The 23,043-nt window shown below is 44.7% G+C and overlaps 1 protein-coding gene across 3 annotated transcripts in view; it reads right to left on the bottom strand.

Moving 5' to 3' along the window:
- PAPLN (papilin, proteoglycan like sulfated glycoprotein) overlaps window positions 1–21,804 on the bottom strand; it is a 70,411-nt gene extending 48,607 nt beyond the window's left edge. For 2 of the 3 annotated variants that reach the window (XM_027818125.3, XM_043547962.1), the window contains exons 1-2: window positions 21,662–21,791; window positions 9,657–9,719 (exon numbers count right to left, since the gene is read on the bottom strand). In XM_027818125.3, coding sequence (XP_027673926.2) covers window positions 9,657–9,719; window positions 21,662–21,670 — 72 coding nt within the window. In that variant the 5' untranslated portion in view covers window positions 21,671–21,791. Of the gene's footprint in view, window positions 1–9,656; window positions 9,720–21,661 lie in introns of all 3 variants that reach the window. The other variant, XM_037900344.2, reaches the window with a different exon arrangement.
- Between the last annotated feature and the right edge of the window lie 1,239 nt (window positions 21,805–23,043).

Below are 23,043 nucleotides of genomic sequence, written 5' to 3'. Positions count from 1 at the left end.
ATCTATTGTCAGCCACGATGACTAAACCCCTGTCCCTGCTGGACCCTCGAGCAGAATCTACAAAGTTCATTATTAGTGTACCACCCAGCTCCATTTTCCTGCCTTCAGCAACACACATCCACAGAGTTCTCTAATTTGCAATGGGTGTGCCTAGGAGAACATGTTCTAACATGCCAGAGAAAGCAATACAGGGTACAGAACTGCCCTGTCTGATACATAAAGTCATCAGAAATACAAGCCCTGGTTAGCTCTCCTTGTTGGGCAGCTGTCCATTGGGTTAAAGCAGTAGAATGACCTATGCCCCCTTGCCAACTGTCTCCTCTGCTTGGACGTCTTGTACTCCAAGGACATGGAGGATTTTAAAGAGTCAGATTACTCAGGAGAATGGGATATTGGGGTGACATGCTCTCCGTGGTCTGTGGCAGAGTGAATGGGCTGCTGTGCTCCAGAGCCAGCACTAGGCATAAGCAGACTAAGCAATTGCTTTAGGGCCTTGAGCAGCTCAAGGGGCCACCTATTAGATTTTTATTATGTTTTAGTGGGGGGGGGGAGGCAAAATATTCCTGTTTATGGCCCCTAATGGGCTAGCACCCCCACTGCTGTGCTCTGAACCAAGTGGATCTTTTAAAGGTCATTTCTAAGTTTAGTGTAACATTTGTAACTCCTGGGTTAGGGTATTGCTGACCTGATTTGTGTCATCTTCTGCTTATAAAGACAACTGTGTCCAGAGTAACCAGTTAGCAGTGTAAAAGGGATGCCTCCAGCTCGCGTGAGGATTGGTACTCACCCTGCCTCTGAGAGCAATTCCAATACACACAGTGCTCTAAGGAGCCCCTGAACCAATCAGGATACAAACAGAACTTATAGTACAAGGTACTGTGGGGAGGAGTAGAGAATGTTGGCAGTACCTGTGTGGTGTTGACCTTTTGGAGATTTCTCAGCTGCTCAGGGAGACGAGAGACAGATAAGTAGATAAGTAAAGAGAGATTTACTTACTCTGTGTATTTCAGACAGATAAGGTGGGTGAGGTAATATCTTTTATTGGACCAACTCCTGCTGGTAGGAGAGGAAAGCTTTCGAGCCACACACAGAACTCTTCTCTGAAAACTTCATAGAAAGCTTGTCTCTCTCATTAACAGAAATTGGTTCAGTAAAAGAGATTACCTCACCCACCTTGTCTCTCTAATGTCCTGGGAGTGACATGGCTACAACTACACTACAGATTGCAAACAGAGACAGCACTGGCAGGTATCAGGCATAAAATTCCTGTTGGAGACGCAATGATTTTATAATTATAGCATCACTTTATGGCTAAGAAGGAACTTACATTCTAAGGTCCTATTTTTTAGCATTTAGGGTCCAATCCATGTCACTTGAAAGGTTTTCATTGGCTTCAAAGAGCTTTGAATCAGACCCTTTAGAAGTTTCCCAAAGAACTGCACTGGACGCTGTATTTAATCAGCCCTGTTCTCCACTAAGTTGGCAACTTTATATTGTGAGCTGCTGTTCAAAACTCCTTGGAAATTCCTCAAAAAAAATCTGTTACTTGAGCCACAGTTAGCATTTCTGGGGCTTACTGAACCCAATAATCCAATTGTTAGACTCTACATTGATCTGGTACAAACCTTGCTTATTTGGGTGCACAAGCTTATTTCCAGAAAAAGAGAGGATGAAGAGTGCCTTCACATTGGAGGATTAGCTACAAGAGTCTGCACAATGTTACCTGCTGGAAGAGAAGGTATGGCTATCCACTTCAGTGATAAAAGATTAAAGTGGACTTGGTTCCCTATGTCTCATTGTCAAGTCACGTAGAACATTTGTAGCATAAAACTACAATCATACCCAGAGACTGCATAGGTCATTTCTCATATCCAGTTTGATCTTACAGTACTTTGTATTTCTTAGATAACTTTCCATGCTTTTATTTGCTAAGTCTGTTTAATGGCATCAAGTTTATCTTTGTATTGATGTACACCTGAAGTCTAATCAAGGGCAAAGGTTTCCATTTGGCCATTGTTGAGATATGTGATTGTGGAGTTGGGGGAAACAGTTATTTCAACACACACAAAAATGTTCTGATTCTTCAGGTTGATCTCAGTTTGTTTCATAATGGATTCACTGTGACAGTCCACTCTTGCCGTGCATGGAGTCCTCAGCAAGGAATGTGACTTTGCTGTGTTTGCATAATAAGTTGCTGAGAAACAAAGAAGTTATCAATGAGAAAAAATGGTGTTAATGGTCTTGGACCAGGTCTTCCTCCACATGTGGAAAAATCCTAGCGTCTGTGGCGCATTATGATCATCTAAGTAATAATAATCTGTATGTCATTTTCCTGAGTGACTGAAGGCCCAATCCTACAAGGTGCTGATCCCTCAACTCCCATTGACTTGAAGGGGAGTTGATGGTGCTCAGCGTCTCACAGGCTTATCCTGTAGAAACATGACAAGTGCAGTTATCTGGGTATTGATATCTGGGCAGATGGATTGATTTGGGATATACAACTCATTTTAGGCTATTGGTGTAACAAAGCAAATCAGAAATAAACGGATGTTCTATATAAAAGAAAAACCCTCAACACAGAGTACTGCAGGAAGCTGGTGCTGCAGGCAGGAAGTGAAGAAACAGATTGACAGAGCCAGACGGGTACCCAGAAGTCACCTACTACAGGACAGGCTCAACGAAGAAAGTAACAGAACGCCACTAGCCGTCAACTACAGCCCCCAACTAAAACCTCTCCAGCGCATCATCAAGGATCTACAACCTATCCTGAAGGATGATCCCTCACTCTCACAGACCTTGGGAGACAGGCCAGTCCTCGCTTACAGACAACCCCCCCAACCTGAAGCAAATACTCACCAGCAACTACACACCACACAACAAAAACACTAACTCAGGAACCCATCCCTGCACCAAACCCTGGTGCCAACTCTATCTGCATATCTATTCAAGGGACACCATCATAGGACCTAACCACATCATCCACACCATCAGGGGCTCGTTCACCTGCACATCTACCAATGTGATACATGCCATCATGTGCCAGCAATGCCCCTCTGCCATGTACATTGGCCAAACCGGACAGTCTCTACGCAAAAAAATAAATGGACACAAATCTGACATCAAGAATTATAACATTCAAAAACCAGTAGGAGAACACTTCCATCACCCTGGACACTCAACAACAGACTTAAAAGTGGCAATTCTTCAACAACAAAATTTCAAAAACAGACTCCAACGAGAAACTGCAGAACTGGAATTAATTTGCAAACTGGACACCATCGTATTAGGCCTGAATAAAGACCAAGTGGATGGGTCACTACAAAAACTAATTTTCCCCCTGCTGATACTCACACCTTCTTGTCAACTGTTTGAAATGGGCCACCTTGATTACATTGAACTCATTAGCATGACAAAAGTGATTTTTCCTCCCTTCTTGTCAACTGTTGAGAATAGCTCACTTCCACCTTAATTGAATTGGCTTGCTAATACCCCTCCTCACATTTGGTAAGGCAACTCCCATCTTTTCATATGGTGTGTATTTATACCTCTCTACAGTATTTTCCATTTCATGCATCTGATGAAAGCTTATGCCCACAAAAGCTTATGCCCAAATAAATTTGTTAGTCTCTAAGGTGCCACAAGAACTCCTCGTTGTTTTTGATGATACAGACTAACATGGCTACCACTCTGAAACCTAGTGCTGCCTGCCTGTATGTATTTCAGACAACAGCTAAATCTCTGCTCATTCTGGCCATGAGTCTCAGACACTCTGCTGAGGCTGGACCCAGGCAATCATTTCCAGTAATTCTGTCTGAACTCCTTATTATTCTTGCCTCAGAGACACAACATGTTTGTAAAGAGCTTTAAAGGAAAAAAGTGCTAAGTATCATTATTATGAATAATACAAAAGTCATCAAGGAAATGCATTCAAACAAAACAGGAACAACTGAAACAAGGTAGAGTAAACAAGGTGGTGGCAGCAGGAGAGGAAACACTAAATGGTATAGAAGTAGTGAGCACCAGATTAAAGAACATCACATTAACCTATGCACGTAGGTGTAAATCTAGAGATACCAGTGGAAGGTAGGAGTCTCCAGATTAATATACACTGGGCAGGATTTTCAACCAGACTTCAAAACAGCCTCCTGTTGCAATTCAGAGTGGGGGCAAATATGAGTCATTAGACATCCTCTAATTACCTGAACGACCAGATCGTATACCCCTTACAATGATGAGCAGTTACATACTGAAATAGCCTGAGTGACTTCAAAGGGACTGCTTTGATGATTGGGATTGCCACCAGCATGGGTAAGGGATTTGTAATCTGGCCCAAAAGATGCAAAACATGCAGGGTGCAGGTTTCAGAGTAACAGCCGTGTTAGTCTGTATTCGTAAAAAGAAAAGGAGTACTTGTGGCACCTTAGAGACTAACCAGTTTATTTGAGCATGAGCTTTCGTGAGCTACAGCTTACTTCATCGGATGCATCCGATGAAGCGAGCTGTAGCTCACGAAAGCTCATGCTCAAATAAACTGGTTAGTCTCTAAGGTGCCACAAGTACTCCTTTTCTTTTTATGCAGGGTGCAGTTATTTTCAGGCAGAAAATTACACTTGCAAAAATGGAAGCCAGGACGAGGCCTGGCTAGAAATCAGGCCCATTATGTGCTAGACAAACCTCAGCATGATAATCAAAATCTGCATAGCCAAGAGGGAAGGATGACTCATGTGCAAGAACTTGAGAAAGTGGCTGTCATCTGAGGCTTTGTCTACAGCAGGAAAATTCACTCTAGTCTCCCGTGGCACAGCTCCACATGCAATAGAAGTGGTGGAAGCTGTTCTGTAGACAGAGCTTTGGCAGTTTTACTGTTGTGTTATCTCCCCCTGCTCTGAGTCTCAGTGATAAAAAATGCCTCAATCCTAGCCTCCACCATCACTACCATTGATCCCAACTTTCCTAGAATAGAAGCAGCTTTAGGGCTTGTCTACACTGAGGCCTTTGTCTGTGTTGTCCATCTGTCTTGTCTTGTCTGACACCTAGAGCGTAAGCTCTAGGAGGCAGGGACTGTCGTCTTTGTTACTTGTCTGTACAGCATCTAGCACAATGAGCCTGTATCCTGCACCTAGGCACTACTAATACAAACAACAACAGAGGAGATGCTGGCAACTGGGCTGGTCTCCTCCCTGGGTCCCCTGGGTCCCCTGTATGGAGCCTGGGGTCCCTCATGTGTTGGGAAGAGGAGGGAGAGATCCTGCCAGTTCTGCTTGCTACCAGCATGTTCTGGCTGGCAAGGAGGGGAGGCAAAGCCTGGGACAGCAGGTGCTGCTGAGGATGGAGCACTGGGAGAGAAACTCATATCAGCCAGCTGGTGCTGCAGGCAGACAGTTCATCTGGGGAGCTACCTTCTGCTAGCTATTGCAGGCTGCAGCTCACTCTGGCCATGAATCTCAGACACCCTGCTGAGGCTGGACCCAGACAAAATTCTCAGTTGTTGCCTATGCCAGCACCTTCCCGCTCGGTTATCTGCTGCCTTCCCTGGTCTGACAGTTGATGTCATTAAAATAAAAAAGTTTGCCTACTTCAGACTAAAACCAAGAACATGAAAAGGGAGAAGAGAAGGAAAAGAGCAGCCACTAGGACACACCCTTCAAACAAATTAGTTTAAAGGAGTGCTGTTCACAAGCAGGCACACACACGTAAGCACACACCCCTGCCTGCAGCTCACACAAGTTGATTTCTATATTTGCATTATCATTATTAATTTGTATCGTTTCCAAGTCCATGCTCTCGAGCCACCTCCACTGAAGGCAGTCTGTTTTGAGGCAATGTCATCACATGGAAGTGGTCCCAATCAGTGTAGCCAGGCAGCATGCGTCCTTTAGGGCACACGGTTCATTGTCAGAAGGTCTTCTTCCCAAATTCCCCTCCCACCCAATGATACCTGGGAATTTCAGAAGCCAGCAGACTGTAATTTTTGTAGAAAGTTTTGTAGATTTGTGTGGGCACACGCTCAATTTTGGAACGCACTGGGCCCACTCCTACTCTCAGTCATGTCAGCGTTCAAATTCCCATTGACTTCAGTGGGAGCAGATTCAGACCCATGATGTGATTCATCAATCTCCACTCGCTGTTCTCAGAGCTGAGACAGCTGGATTTTCCACAACATTCACAGCTACTAAAAAGCCGGGGCGGGGGGGGGAGGCAAAATCCCTGTGTCCGCATACATCCTTTTCAGCACCCCTGCACACATCCTCCTTATGTGCTTCTCCTCTTACTGTTAATCCATGAAGCCATAAGGGGTTTGCTGTCATATGCTAGCCTGTCCATGTACCCATTCAGCTGGGGAATCATAGCATTCAGCCAATGACACTGTGGGAGCAGGGCAGGGCATGTAGATTCTTTTTCAGGCACTGGTGTGGGAGGCAGGGGAATTAATTTGATTAATTTTATTGTCCATGAAAGAATTAAAGGCAAATACTGTACAGTGCAGGAAGGCACAGCACAAGCCTCTCACATATAGCTCTCCCAGAGCCCCTCCAACTCAGCTGCATCATCCTTATTATTCAATCCCTACACAGCTTTGGGAATGGACCTCTTTACTGACTTGACACCTCAACTATGTTTTCGATCTGAGCACATTGCCCACGAGGCAGTGATAGTAACTCTGTAAGTTCCTATCAAGCTGACCCTCCAATGCCCCTGCTACTCCAGCTCTGGCTCCTCTCAGAGTTTTGTCAATATATCTCAGTCCTGCACTGCAGTACCCCATCTCTTTCAAACCTACATTTATTCTGAGCAAAGACTGGCCAATAATATGGACATGTTGGATTTGAGACTAGGTAGGGACACACATGTCACTTATGACATATGTGAAGCATGAAAATAGGTTTCAAGAGGTAAAATATTTATTATTATTATTAAATTATATAGCAGCAAAAGTATGCTTGTGTTTTGGGGAGCTACCTTCTGTTAGCTAGCCCCTTCTAAAAGACTACATATAGAGAGCTTTTAATTCATTTCCTGGGTTTAGATTTCCAGCAAATGTGAAGGTAACTCATAAAGTTCTATCCTTCTGGCACCTACCAGGGAATGTTCTAAATTTGGGCTCTTTTAGAATAGCAAAAACCCAGTGTCAGCTGGTACAGCATGGACTTTTGACCTGGGGCTTCTATAGAAGAAGAAACATTAGCAGTAACCTGATATTAGTGGTTTTATGGCCCAATGGAAGATATGTGCTTGACAGTAGTGATCAGAGGTATTTAGCCAGATGTTTTTGTCCAAGGGCCCTGGTTTGTTACTCAACCCTTGACAGAACATTGTGCATTTGTATAACACAAAATGTCAATAGCCTCCAGCAATGACAGTTGCCTATGCTCTGATTCATCAGAAAAACTTCTGTCTGTATTTCTAGGCAAAAGGTTGAGAACGGTTTACAACAGAAAAGTTACTGTGTCTACAATGAAGCCCACACATGATGGTTAGTTTTTTTTTCATGCTGCCATGTCACTGGACAGTCCTTTAAGCCCCTTTTGGAGTACTGTTGACTTCAGAGGTCCATACTACTCTGGCAAGGCTGAAGGGTGAATTACCTTTATACAAATACAACCATCTCACCTGACTCCTATTCTGCACGTGACTTGTTTGACAGTGAACACAAAACAACTGTTCCTGCCTCAGCAGCAGGGCTGCTCTGGGATTAGCTCCTACTACATCAGAAGAGGAGTAACAGAGCTCCACCATTTTAAAGACACAATATCTTTCATTAGAGGAAAACTGTGCCTCCAGCAAAATGTTTAAGTGCACCTTCCAGTTCAGTTATTTTCAAATTCTCACTGATCTCTGTGATTGCAGGAATCACAAATGGGGTAGGGACATTTTTAATGCCACGTGAGGCAGATTAAGCGTGACATTCCCTTTATGACTATGAGGAGTTATGCCTTTAATCTGTCATGGAAGGAACGAGGAATGACCCATCTGAATGCGTTGGTGCTTCCATTCCTCTCTCGGCTATTAAAGAGCATCTCCTCACACCTTCTTAGCTGGGCAGTTCCAGCATCCAATGTGGCTCTCACACCACAGAGGCACTTAAGGACAGACTGTTAAACTTTCCCTCCTCTACAGATGCACCACCGTTTCCATCCATTACACATTCTTTCAAGAGAAGTTACTGACTTTAGGACACATTGTCTAATATCAAAGACGAGCAGCGTAAAGCCATCCCCCAAAGATTCTCCCGCTTCACAGTTTCATGGAACAATGTGGTACGTTGCTCACATGGGATGAACTTTTTTGGCTCTTTTTTGGCCAAGGGTGCTGGTTTTGAACCAATTGTGTTAGCAGCTAGCAAGGAGAGATTGTGTAGCATACCCAACTACCTCATGGACCTTTTAATGCAATGACTAGCATGTGTGTGTACCACTATCCTCTATTGTGGGGTGGGCAAACTTTTTGGCCCAAGGGCCACATCACAGTTGCAAAACTGTATGGAGGGCCGGGAAAGGAAGGCTGTGCCTCCCCAAACAGCCTGGTCTCCGCCCCCTATCTGCCCCCTCCCACTTTCCACCCCCTGACTGCCCCCCTCAGAACCTCCGACTCATCCAATCCCCTCGCTCCTTGTCCCCTGACCACCCCCTCCCAGAACCCCCCACCCCTAACCGCCCCCCTGGGACTCTGCCCCCTATCCAACCCTCCCTGCTCCCAGTCCTGACTGCCCCGACCCCTATCCACACCTCCGCCCCCTGACAGGCCCCCCAGGACTCCCACACCTATTCAACCCCCCACTCCCTGTCCCCTGACCACCCCCCCTCAGAATGTCCACGCCATCCAACCGCTTGCTGTCCCATGACTGCCCCCGGGGACCCCCTGCCCCTTATCCAACCCTCCCCACAGCTCCCCGCCACCTTACCACTCCACTCAGAGCAGCAGGAGCTCGCAGTCCCACCGTCTGGCCAGAGCCAGCCACGCTGCTGTGCTGCCCAGCAGGAGCGAGAGGCCTTAGCGCTGGTGGCACGGTGAGGTGAGATGAGGTGAGGCTGCAGAGGAGGGGCTGGGAGCTAGTCTCCCCAGCCGGGAGCTCAAGGGCCTGGCAGGACAGTCCCGCGGACTGTAGTTTGCCCACCTCTGCTCTATTGGATACTAGAAAGTCAGACTTGCTCAAGTGTAGATGATCTAGTTCCCTGCTATTGGCTGGAAGTGCAGAGCATACAATCCTTATGACAGCTAACAGAGATTCTCCCTTATCTCAAGTGGCAGAGGCCTGTAGTTTTGGAGCAGAAGGTTCACAGTTTTAGCCCCACTGATGACAACCATTAGGTCTAGGTGGCATACCTCATGATTGTTTAGTTCCATGTAGCCACAGAATCACTATCAGTGACTTACTATTAAAACTGCCAGTATAGACTTTCTAACATATATACCTCAGTGTGTGTGGTGACTGGGCCCCTATACCTTGGTCGAGACGTGGAGGACAGATACAACATCAAGTGTATGTCAGTCAAGTATTAACTTTTTCAAGTGCATGTATGTAGTCATTTTCAAACAGGACACCAATTACCCTAAGTTCTCTACAAACACTTTGGCTGCCAAAGTTGAAACCCTCTACTCCAAGTTTCATGCCATCCCTGGTAACAGCCACTCTTGAGAAAAGGTGCTTAACTTACTGAAGATGCAGGAAGTGGCATCATTGTTAGCGTGAGCAGGAGGAACAAGTTCTTCATCGTCCTCTGTGGAATAAAGAGAACATTGATCAGAACTGCTGGTTTCTTACTCCTTCATGGCTAGAACTCTCTGTGGAGCACAGGTCAGGGACGGAAGGGGGCAAGCTGGTCTGGTGGGAGATCTGATGGAAGGGACTATGGAGTGAAATAGAGATTTAACAAGAAAAGATGATGGACTGAAACCAAAGGCAAGTAAAAGGTAGTTTGTCACTATGTATCCCAGACAAATCAAGGCAACTGTGAAGACTGAAATTATCCTCCACAGCAAGCCAGCATGTAATTACTGATCCCCAGCATTTCTCCTAAGCTTGCCTTTGGCATAATGAGAACACCATCACAGGGCATGTAGGGGAGGGGAAAGGGAGAGACATGCTGTTTCTTGTCCTCCCACCCACCCATTTATGCGTACAACATACCTTTTAAAAAAAAACAAAAAAACCCCTATGTATTTAAAATAATAATGTTCTGACTTCAGCCAATCAAAACCAGGAAATTCGCAGATTAAAGATTCTTTCTGCATCTGACTCACCCTGTTTGAGTTGGAGGAGTTTCAGGAGCAGGGTCTTAGAATACAGGAGGTGATCTTGCATGTCTAAAATCTTCAAATTTGGCATCTAAAATCCATATTTAGGCATCTAAAGATCTAGCCTGATTTTGGAGAGGTACTTACCACCTGCAGCTGCCTTTGAAGTAAATGGAAATGGTCAGGTGCCTACATTTATTTAGATGCCTAATATGGAATCAGGTGTCTAGCTTTAGGCACCCAAGTTTAAAAGAATGTGCCCCATATGAGCAGCACCAAGATACAAGAGTTTGAGTGAAGGGCTGAATATGGAAAGTTTAGAGGGAACATTGCTACAGCAGGATCAAACACCTGACTAGATGAGATATATTGTCAAGTGTGGGCTCCTTAGCAAGGTGTCCAATATTTAAGATGCTCAAGCTGCATGAGTATCATTTGCCAAGCCCATCCAGCAACGCCTCTGGCCTATAGGGCTCCAGAGTCACTGGGCTTGCCGGCATTAACACAGTCAGCAAGTAAATACAGCTTACATGCTGTTCCTGCCTCCAGGTTTCCTCAGAGACATTGCTTAGTAGTGAGGACAGTATGGGGTCTCTTCACCATTCCAGCACCATTCCTACCATGTCAGCTTATATTTCTCAGAACAAACTTCCTCTTTTGAGCATTAATGCCATTTCATTCCTTCGAACTGCCCTGCCCCACTGTGCCCACAATAGCCATGACAAGGCTCATTCCAGCCACCGGGGATTGTCAGCAGTGCTCAAATTTTAGGAGAAATTGGGGGGGGGGGGGGGGGGCCCCAGAGAGAGAAACCAACCCCTAAAAGTAGTAAGGTGGCTATCTCACTTCTGTCTAATGGCCCTCTTACTTCTCACTGCTGTTTAAATAAAATCAAGGCACTTGACATTCAGGGCCCCCCTACTTTTTTCTCCAAAAGTCAAGCACTGATTGTCATAATCCAAGGATGCCTTGGTCAATCCATCTTTTCTCTTCATCAGCCCCAGGAAGTAAAGTTGACATAGGAGCTGCTACATGGGTTCAATGCCTCCAAAGCATCTCTTCCTTCTCAAGCACAGACATGGACCTAAACCATAATTTTTAGCCTGTCACTTTAATACTCTGTCCCTTTAATATTAATACTTAATACACACGATTAGTTCCAAGCTCCCAGTTGGCTGAGATGCAGAATTTATAATATTATTGAGAACAGTGTTGATATTTAATAATTATCATCAAGACTAAAACCTTTCCTGCAGGAAAGTATCAAGTCAAGAAAAAGACACCTGAAAGTAAGGCTGTCTAGAGTAGCATCTTCTTTTCTAAATGCTCCCAAAGTTGCTTTGAAACAGGAAGCTGCTGTTCTGGGAATTTCACAGCTGCTGCAAAACTTCCATGGTGCCATGTCTTGCGTCTGGGGAGAATCTCACTGCTCTTAGCACTGACACATAGCAGATAAAATAACATACTACAATGCATTGAAAATATGCACATGGGTTCTGGTAATGCCCACTATCCCTGTATACTGGGGCAGAAAGGTTTACTCTTTACTGTTTCTTCCATGGGCCTTAGAACTACAAAGTCCCGGCAGGAATCCAGTTATACAAAATTCCCAGGGCAAAATAATAGAGTAGAGGGGAGAGGAAACAGAGAAAACAAGCATGAGGAGATCTCTCTTGAGAAGCTAACTATGTAGATCATGAGAAAATGGAACTTCATGGGGTTTTTTTTAGATGGACTTCAGTGGGCTTGAATCAGGCCCCTAGTTCTTCCTCTGAGACCAGTGGAGGATTATGCACGACTGTATATGAGAATCTGTCAAGTGTTCTCTATTCACATTTTCACTTTTTCACATTCTTAAAATCTAGGGAGAAATGGCCTTGACATTCTCCTAGGAGAGATAATTTCCATGTCCCCATCCCAACCAATCTACTGACTTCTGGCTGGAGAGGTGGAACAGGCGCACAAGGCTCTCTTTACCCAAGTGAATCCTGTACAGTGAGCAACCCTGAAATAGGACTCAGGTCTTGTGTGAAAAGAGCCGCAACAAAACTTGTTTTTCTAACACCTCCCTCAGTTGAAATGTTCAGGAAAGACCATGTGTCCATGCTCCTGACCAGGACTTTGGAACAACCAGAGTCAGGACAGTCACTGAATAATCCCAGGTCTCCAAAGAAACCAGACTCTGCATGCTGGGACAGGACACTGTGTGAGTTTCAGTTAATTCCAGTGATATGCCTAGCCATGCCTGACAGATTCAGTAAACTTATTTGTTCTGTCTTTTAACACTGAGTCTTACTGTAAGAATTAAAAGCTCCTACTGACCAGGGTCACAGTAGCAGCTCTGTTCATTTCCTATTTCTCCTTGCATTGGGAGTGTGGGGTGGAGTTTTGCTGCATGTGGGCTGTGAACTGAAGCTATGGGAAATGACTGGCCCAATGCTGCTGCCTTGTGTGCCTCCTGTCCCATTATAACTCATTACACCTTTCCTTATGGTTCAAAAAACACTCCCTTTTCATTCTGTGCTGGAACTGCATGGCCTCTCCTTCCCCCTCCCTCCATCCAAGATGCAACAGCAGAATGTGAAACAGCTGCTGGGACACTCCCTATATGAACATTTCTGCCACAGGGCTGAATCCTGGTCACATTAGGAACAGGGATAAGAGGAATAAGTTCAGCATAAATAAGCAACCTGAACCTTTGCCCAGAATTAGAGAAGGGCCTGGCCAAAACCTCAGCTCTGAACATTGCTGAAGGTTGGGAAGAATCCAAACTTTGTGGCTATCTTTGAAACGAACACCTCAGAGTAGACTGGTGAAGGGGATGAACTAATGCTTTGGATCCAATCACTTAAACTTGGTTGAAGTTTGGGTCCAGAGCCAAACTTTGAGACTTTCTTGCTCTGTAATGGACCAAACCAACACTCCAGAACCGAGCACCTTGAATGTTGGACAAGATCTGATCTGGGTGTGAATTTAGCAGCTCAGGGCCACCTGTCTCTGTCCCGAGAACTCAAACTGAGCCCCAACCTGAACCTTTTTGAGATTTGAAAGGGTGGGCCTGGAAGCAGAAGTGCCAGAATACTAAGAGGGGCTGCTTGGTTTGAATCCAACCTGGCCAGAACGAGATCCCATCAATTTTGTGAGAGGTGGCACTGGTAAAATTTGCAGCCCAGCTGTGCAGTCCCAAGAGGCTGGGATAAGCATCCAGACTCTCAGGTTTAACACTGAACTCACCCAACACTGAAGATTTTGAGGTTCACCCATTGCTAGCAATTAGGAGGCCTGGAAAGAGCTGATAGTCTGCACTGTAGCAGTACCTCCACCGTAGCTTTGACTACACCAGTGGAACACTGTGGCAATGGAAACTAGAAACTCAGTGAATCTCATTTCATTGCAAACTCCAAACTCGGACCAGACTCAGTAAGGCTCGCACCTTTCAGCGAGCTCGGGTCTATGTTCTGACACAGCCTCGGTCCAACTTATAGCTTCATGTGAAATCCTGGGCACCTTTACCCAGCTCTATGGGTGTCTGCCTAAACAGCTTGTGCAAAAATCATATCTGCATGTGCAAATGAGGCCATAGGAGCTCAGGATGAGTCACTGCACACCATACCCTTTTGGTCATGAGGAAATGGCTGATACGATTTAGGCAGCTGCTTTTCAAAATGGGTTACCCATCTCTCTCTCTCTCTTTTTAAACTATATCTTTTCACAAAATCATTGGACAGACAGCAATGCCTGGTTTACATGGTAAAAGTCCAGACAAGAGCAACAAAAATGATTAAAGGTCTAGAAAACATGATCTATGAGGGAAGATTGAAAAAATTTGGTTTGTTTAGTCTGGAAAAGAGAAGACTGAGTGGGGATATGATAATAGTTTTCAAGTACGTAAAAGGTTGTTACAAGGAGGAGGGAGAAAAATTGTTCTCCTAAACCTCTGAAGATAGGACAAGAAGCAATGGGCTTAAATTGTAGCAAGGGAGGTTTAGGCTGGACATTAAGAAAAACTTCCTAACTGTCAGGTCTGATTGCAGTCCTAAAATTCTATTCCAGGACAGATTTTCTGGGAAGTCTAGAAGAAAAACAAAAGAAAAAAAAATCCCAAGAAACATACCAACTAACCAATCAGAAAGGGAGTTTTAAAATTATGGAGCTTGATTCTTAAACTGGTTTAGTCATAGCTGAAAGTTTACATGAACAGAGAATCTGGCCCATGATGTTTTAAAAAAAAGTTTCCCTGTTTATTTTCTTAAAATGTTCCTAACTTTTGTTTTGCTCACCATATGCCCAAAATGGCTCAACTCCATGGGTTTTTTTTTGGTTTGCTGGCCTTGCCAGGGAGAATCAGGTAACTTTTTTAGGGTTTGTGGAGGGATTAGCACAGGAATTAGAGATTTAACATGAAGAGCGTGAGATGGGGTGAGCAAGTCCTATACAGAGGTAGGCAACTAGGGGCTCACTAGAGCAGCGATATAAAGAGGCTGGGAGAAGCCATATGAGGGTTAGCTCTCCCCTGGCTGGAAACAGGGTTGGGAAGGTCTGAGGACCAAGCGAGGAAGCATAGAGAAACTGATCCTTTGCCTTAGACAGGAGGATTAAACTGGGTCCAAGAGACTTCTTAACTTAATCGCTGTTTCTTTTCTCCCCTGCCTGAAGCAAACTGTCTTTTATTTGACATTTCTATCTCTGTTTTTGACCAAGCCAAAGCAAGCCCTGGTCCTGACTCCCTTTGAGCCAAGGTGGAAAAATACTCTGTATAGAAAATGAGCAAGCAAGTGTGTGTTAAAATGGTTGTATTGTGTTTCCCTTCCCACTCTCCTGTAACCTGCAGCAAAGGCCTGGGACACACTCAGACAGAGCTACGTTTAATATTTTAAAACGTCTGTACATATAAACTGGCTGGAAATGCTAGGAGAGAATGGAGGGATGGAGCACGACTAGGAGACCAGAGGGCAAACAGTGGTCCGACTTGGTGCTTGAGAAAGGTTTACATGGCAGTGGGGAACTGGCTGGATCCCCTAACTCTTCATTTCCATACTCGTTAACGTTTGACCTTTTGTAAAAAGGTGCAGGATTCTAAAAAAGTAATTTTATTTTTGTATTAGTCATCACTGAAACATGCTTTCAGCCGTAACTTTTTTCTTAAATGAAGTTGTTACGTTTTTAGATTTGAGGTGAATTCTGAACTTAAAATAAGATACAGACGATAGCATCAACAGTGAGAGCACTCTCTTACTTCATGGTTAAGCGCAGGTGCTTTGTAAGTTTCCCCTGCACAGCTGTCAACATACTTTAATTTCAACCTGCAGCATTGCCTGCTATTCCAATCGGGAACCCATGCAGCTCTGCCAACACACCTCAATCCTGACCTGCAGTACCTCATGCTATTCCAGTCCTATCCACCCCTACAGCTCTGCCAATGCACTTCAGTTGTGATCTGAACCATGCCTGGCAATTCCAGCCCTGTGAGTAAAGCTACGTTTGTGGTTTTGTATTAAGGACTAAACCAAGACACCCATACAAGCTTCTGACCCAATTAGTACTGAGATCTCCAGTCACTACCCCATCACTTTGACACCTAAGTCCCCTGTAATTTGGGAGGGAGAGATGGTGAGATCTGGGGCACTGTTCACAATAGACATATGATTATATCTAGATCACTGATAGGGCCCACCCAAGCTGGCCACATTATCACAAGGGAATCTTACAACAATGCCAAGCTTAGCAGAACTTCAGGAGAATCGATCAAGAGTAACTCATGGCAGACACTGTTGGACCTGAGAGTCAGGAACAAGCGTGGACAGGCAGACAAGAAGCTTGTTTCAATCCCACCACGTAGGCACTGTGAAAAGAGAAACTGAAAAACCATCAGCTACAACAGTGATGTCAGATTCTGGCACCTCCTGACCAAGGGGATTCCACAGTGAGGCTTCACCTGCACACACCCACAAGGGGTGGGATGGCAAAGCGAGATGAGGCTATGTCTTTGCAGAAATTGCACATCTGTGGCTTTCCTACCCCATGAAATCCACAGTACAGTCATATTAGTGATGTAGATTGAACACATTTGTAGGTATGCCTTGAGCATCAGAGAAGAGGTAGTGGTTGTCCCAGCCTGTAATGTTCCATTACAAGGAAAAATACAATATTTCATGGGGATAGTAATAGGCAGACAATAAGGGATCTGTTCAGGTTTAGCCCTCTGCAACAAGCCTTCCAGAGTTAAGGTTGCAACCAGGGTTCCATTACAAATTTCTTCAAAAAAATAAAGATGTAATTGTAACTTGTAGTTTAGTAATCTCACTGACTACACATGTTGATTAAGTCTCTATTACATTCCCCCATGTAAAAAATTTAGACAGCTACAAGCCACAGTAGAATAAACCTACAGAAAATACATGACAAGAATTAAAATTAAAAAAGCCTAAGCATTAAAAGGAATGAAAAAGACTAGCTAAGGATTTACATTCATATTCTAATACTGCTATGGGTCATTAATTTGGGGTTTGGATAGATTAGGAAAATGAGTGCGGTTTTAAAAGTTTTAGCTAACGTGTATTAACTAACATGATTTTAAACACTAGCACTGAATGTAGACAAAGACAGTGATGTTTAAAAACTTGTTATCTGGCTCTGGTTAACACACGTAACTTTGGGAAACTTCTTAAGAACCTAACTAGAGTCTAGATGCTGGGTAACTACCTCCAATTAAACTATTCCTCCCTCCTCAACAACAACAACAAAAGACAATTTTCTCAACCATACAAGTATTGTAATAGTCCAAGTGTAAACGTAAAAATAATCTGAACTGTTTTCTTTCTCTCTTTGCGCCTGTGGGGCCCGAGTCTCCTCTCCCTTAGTGGTGTAAATCAGAAGTATGTCTGAGGAAGTGATGGAGTTACACCAGTTTTACATTGCTGTGTAAGTGGCAGGAGACTAAAGCTAGCAGAATTGAAAAATCCTTTTGACTCCACTAAAAAAAGTTAAGAGGCCGTACCTGCGCTAGGAGAAACAGAGCTTCCGTCTCCAGGGCTGCCAGCCCGGCGTCTTTCAGCAGTTGCTAAAAATTACCTTAAAAAAAATAGCTTTATGAATGTGTGATCACTCCTGGCACTGCAGTGTGATACGAAAGGAAGCGCATATGGGACTGTGTGATCAGAGAAAAATGATAACTGTGTCATCTAAAAATAAACCTGCTGTTTGTTCCGCAAAGACCCATCACTGTGCTTCCCTAGTAGCAGCCAGAGCACAGCAGTCACTGCTCTTATAACTAAGTAGCAAAATAAACAATTCATGGGTGGTACAGTTTTTCCAGACATCATCATACATTTGCATGTTGAGTGTGTTTGTGCATTTGCGTGAGTGAGCAGGAACACATGGCGTGTACATATGCACAAGCACATGTGTAGTTAATCATCCAGTTCCATTCATATATGCCCCTCTTCAGAAACCAGAGATGCCTTTTAGTCACTGTCAGAAACAGGATACTGGATTTAGATGGACTATTGGTCTGATCCTAATGGAGTCAAATAAGAGACAACCTTGGGTGGACATACACACAATGAGCTCCTGCAGAGCAAAGATTACAATGGGAGATGGCTCTATTATCCTCACAGAAGAGTGTGTAAATTCCTCAGGATTAAGGGACACCTTTAAGGATTTACGAATGTATGTACTGGATCAGACCAGTGGTCCATCTAGCATCAGTATCCTGCCATTAACCATAACCAATATCGGATGCTTCAAAGGAATCCATGTCTACACTGCAATAAAAGACCCACAGCTGCCAACTGACTTGGGCCCACAGGACTTGGGCCCGGAGCACCGGAACCTGCATAGAAGTGGGCTGACCACCAGTGCCAGAACCATGCCCCCATCCCTGCTCCTCCTCTTCCCAAAAGGTCCCTCCCCCTACTCCTCCCCTTTCTCCCAAGGCCCCGCTCCCTAGGCAGGCCGGATAACCGGAGCCAGGCCATGGTAAGAGCTGCCCAGGGAGCCTGTGCCACTGTGGGGAGCCCCAGATCCTCCACCTGCTCTGGATAGGGAGCTGGAGAGCAGCCCCCAGCCCATGTCCCTGCCCCCTGGTGCATACCACCCAAGGCAGGCGGAGGGTCTGGGGCTCTCCACAGCAGCCTGGGTTCCCTGGGCAGCTCTTAACAGCCCGGCTTCAGCTTCCGGCCTGGCCAGGGGGCAGAGCCTCAGGAAAGAGGAGGAGCAGGGGCGGGGCCCCATAGTGGGGGGACTAAGGCCCACCTCAGCCCCCCCCACCAGGAAGAGGCAGGCACCACTAGCAGGGGCTGCACTTTGTGGCAGGGGAGCTGACCACCTTTTCAGCTCCCCTGCTGCGAAGCGCAGCCTCTGCCAGGCCTGCCTGAGGCTACTACACCCATGTTAAAAAGTGGATCCGATGAAGTGCGCTGTAGCCCACGAAAACTTATGCTCCAATAAATTTGTTAGTCTCTAAGGTGCCACAAGTACTCCTGTTCTTTTTGCGGATACAGACCAACATGGCTGCTACTCTGAAACCTGTTAAAAAGTGGGAGGGCCATGGCTCCCCTGCACACACACCCTGGTTCCAGTGCCCTTGGCTTGAGTCACAGGGCTATAACATTGCAGCGAAGCCATTCAGGCTCGTGCTGGAGCAGTATTATGTCTCTGGGAGAAAAATTATTCCTCCTGATCCCAAATGGTGATGAACCTATAGCCTAAAAGGAGAGGATTGATAACGCTCGTAATCCCATCCTAGGTACTATAATGCCAGATGCTATTCTTATTCACAGAAACAGCTCATTCTTTTATGAGACTTACTATTTGCACATGCTGTGCTCTGAAGAATCACAAGGCACAGACTTGGTTTCTTTAACAAAGTGTTTATCATTTTACAGATAAACTTTCAAGAGTGAGATAACCATCAGCAGCCTAAGGAGTAAACCCTTCAGGACAGGGATTCTCTCTTTTTTATGTTTGTACAGCACCCAGAACAATAGGACCTCAATCCAGATTGGAGCCTTTGGGCAATACCGTAATGAAAGTGTTGTTAATAATAATAAAAAAATTCCCAAGTTGCTCTACAGAGCAGCTGGGTCTCTAGATTAAACACAAGGCAGCACCAATGTATCACCTTTCCTAGCACATCATGCAAATTGGAACACAGCTACTCACATGCACTCCAGCTGAGTCCACGTGCATATCTTGTGAGATAACTAACCCCTTAATGACTAGATGAACTGACACTGCAGAACACTTACATCACACTTGATAAACACCTGGACTCAAAAAGGGGTGAGCCAAAACCAGAAACAGACGGCATCAGAAGGCAACCAGCTTATAAAACACCACCATTGCAGGTTATCCATTCTCTAACTTCTGTCTGATGCTGCATCCCAGCCTCAGAGTTGCCATCCTTCTGTTTAGAGAGAGACATTCATTTACAGCTTACTTTTAAAAGCAAACAGATTCAAATGTTTTTTTAAACTATTAAGGAGAGAGAGAATATGGAGAGACCTAGCAACAAAATTTTGCACCCCTGCTTGACATTTGCCACAAATCATTTGGAGTTCTGTCTCACAGGTTACATTTACAGGGGATGTCTTACTAGCCTAGCCTTAGGTGTGTAGATTCTATGGAATCAGAGTCTCCAATATCAGGGGGTCAACTCAGGCCTTTATCCATCTAATGTAAGTACATCAGGTTCCACACAATTTACTGTGTGGATGCAGTAAGACCTTACGGGGTCATTGTAAAGGCAAATTTGGCCTCAAAGTTGTTTTTTGTTGTTGGCTTTTTTTTTTTTTTTTTTTGGGGGGGGGGGGGGGGGGGGATAAACAACACAGGACACTTACAGAACTGAAGAATCTGAGAATGAAAGTGACTTAAAAAAAAAGTGAAACTAACATATCCTCATTGTTCAACCATAGAGAAATAATAAAGTAAACACAGAACATCTATAGTGGAAATTTTAATTTAATTTTTGAAAATTTTCATTTTAATCTGTTTTAGTAATGTAGGTAAAGCAATTTATCTTTTTAAATGATGTTTAAGTTACTATGCCTTTAAAAACCATGGCCCTATAAGTTTTGGTAGGCATTAAAAATCCCCCAGCACTTTCTATAAGAGCAGTGTGTTTGTCCTGCTATCCCTGGACAACAGTGCCTACCACACACACACTGTTGTACAGTGGGCTGTGCTCTTGCTTGCTGACCTCCACCCCAGAAATAGCTGCATTTTACTGGACCTGTGTCTATACCATTTATGAAACATTCCAGGATCAAAAAGCATTACAGAAAGAGAGGGGATCACATCTATCAAAGTACAGAGAGGAATGGGAGTATGAGTCCCAAAGCTGTCTACACACAATCTTGCTGAAGGGCTCTGCGCTGGTGCAATGTAGAAATGGGGAGCGTACAACCTAAATGTAGTGCAAAAGTTTCCAAGATCACTGAGTACAGAGGTACAAATCCTTTTAATCAAGCTTTACAAACAGACCCACCTAGCCTTCGTCCCCCTCCCCGTGCTCCTATACCAAGTCTAGTACCTCCTGATCTTGGGAACTCCTTGCTGGACAGCCATGAGGGTTTTCTGAGCTGTGTAAGTCCTTTAAAGCAGCTGGCCCTTCCCCAGGGAATACCATGGCACTTTGCAAATCCTATGCCTTTAGATTTAGCACAGCACTTGTCACAACAATAGCCATCCTTTTACCATCTCTTTCTCAGAGTGAGCTTCCAAAGTAGCCTTCTCAGCTGACATGTTCACTTGCTTAGCAACAGGAAAACCACAAAAGATGTCAGCGTGGGGCCTGATCCTGCAAACCCTTCCTTGAGAAGAGGTCTGCAGGATCAGGTGTAAATTCTGAACAGGTGAAATAGGTGTGTAATGATCAGGATAGAGAGACACTTCCTCTGGAAGTAGGCAGGTGCTCCTTCAATCCACACAGCTGTCTCCCATAGTAATGGTTATTTGAGTATTAATTACCAATAGGCACAGGAATCCACTGGCACCAATACAAGCCCTGCTAAACTTATATTGCTTTCTACACTCATGCTGGCAGGATCTATTTAGGCACCTAGCCCCTAGGCTCATCCAACATTAACTGATACCTCTTCCCTCTCCCCCAAGAATGTTAGTAATGGCTGTTTGATTATATTAGCCCCTGGACTAATTAACTTGGGAGTGTGAAGCAGCAGGGATTAACATTCACTGAATATATGGGTGCCTTCTCCTTCCCTCTCTGCCAGGAAATCTGATTTTGCAATCACAGGACTCCATTCAGCAAACATCTCTCTTGCCCTTTAAACTGTAGCCAGGCTGATAAAAAGTAGTTGGAAATAAAAAGCCATAAATGGCAAAGGAAAGACAAATAGACAAGTGGTAAATGAGATGAAGAGGAGAGGAAAGAAGCGACCCATAATGCAAAACTAACTCTTACCTTCTGCATCAGTTTGTTTGAAGGTGAGTGTAAGATTTAGAGGCACTAAAGCCACCCTGTAGCCCAGCTGTGTGTCCACTTCCCCACTTCTGTAGCTTAATCAGTGGCTCCAACACTCTCCTCTCCTCAGCTTCTGTTTGGTTACTAATCCTTACTGCACAGGAAAAGGAGAGTTGGATTTCATTTAACCCCTTGAGCCTCAAAGTTTCTTCATGAGTTTCCTGTTTTGCCTTTGAAAGCCAGAGTTGTAGCCGTGCACACATGGAAGAGCCTGATTTGGGATGATTTCCAGTTCCCTTTGAATGTGTGCGTGCTTTAATTGAAAATTGTGCTGCAAGTTATTGCCTGGGTGGAGCCCTTCATAACTAGTTTTATTGTAGCTGCCGGCAGCATTTCAAGAGACAGATACAGTAATTCCTAGTTCCACTTACTGTTCCTCATTTTCAATAAATTCCCAAGTCTAAATAACAAAATATTGAATTTAATCACATTTCCTTTGAAACTAGAGAATGGCCAGAACCACAAGTCATCAGCCAGGCATCCCCCAGACCGTGGGAAATTTGAATCCAAATCTAGTTCACAGCTGGCTCCATATCTATGACGGGCTTAACCAGACCCTCAGATCTAAAGGTCCAAGCATTTTGGAGGAGTTAGGCTATATCCAGAGATGAATATTGCAGCTCGGGTCCATCTCCATTTGAGATGCTCTTTTCTCCTTTAACATGCACCATGTAGTTCACATCCCTTGTGAAAAACCAGCAAGGAGAACAATTTAGCAACAGTAAAAACTGCTCAGGAGGAAAGAAGCTGACAGAATGCCAGTGTAGCTAATGGAGGACAGTGAGTTCTTGCTCATAGTTCGTAGAATATCAGGGTTGGAAGGGACCTCAGGAGGTCATCTAGTCCAACTCCCTGCTCAAAGCAGGACCAATCGCAACTAAATCATTCCAGCCAGGGCTTTGTCAAGCCTGATCTTAAAAACCTCAAAGGAAGGAGATTCCACCACCTCCCTGGGTAACACATACCAGGGCTTCACCACCCTCCTAGTGAAAAAGTTTTTCCTAATATCCAACCTAGACCTCCCCCACTGCAACTTGAGACCATTAATCCTTGTTCTGTCATCAGCTACCACTGAGAACAGTCTAGATCCATCCTCTTTGGAACCCCCTTTCAGGTAGTTGAAAGCAGCTATCAAATCCCCCCTCATTCTTCTCTTCCGTAGACTAAACAATCCCAGTTCCCTCAGCCTCTCCTCATAAGTCATGTGTTCCAGCCCCCTAATCATTTTTGTTGCCCTCCGCTGGACTCTTTCCAATTTTTCCACATCCTTCTTGTAGTGTGGGGCCCAAAACTGGACACAGTACTCCAGGTGAGGCCTCACC

Source organism: Chelonia mydas, chromosome 6 (assembly GCF_015237465.2).
Source record: "Chelonia mydas isolate rCheMyd1 chromosome 6, rCheMyd1.pri.v2, whole genome shotgun sequence".
Classification (NCBI taxonomy): Eukaryota; Metazoa; Chordata; order Testudines; family Cheloniidae; genus Chelonia; species Chelonia mydas.
Note: the sequence above shows the minus strand (reverse complement) of the source record. Positions and strands in the feature narration are given on the sequence as shown.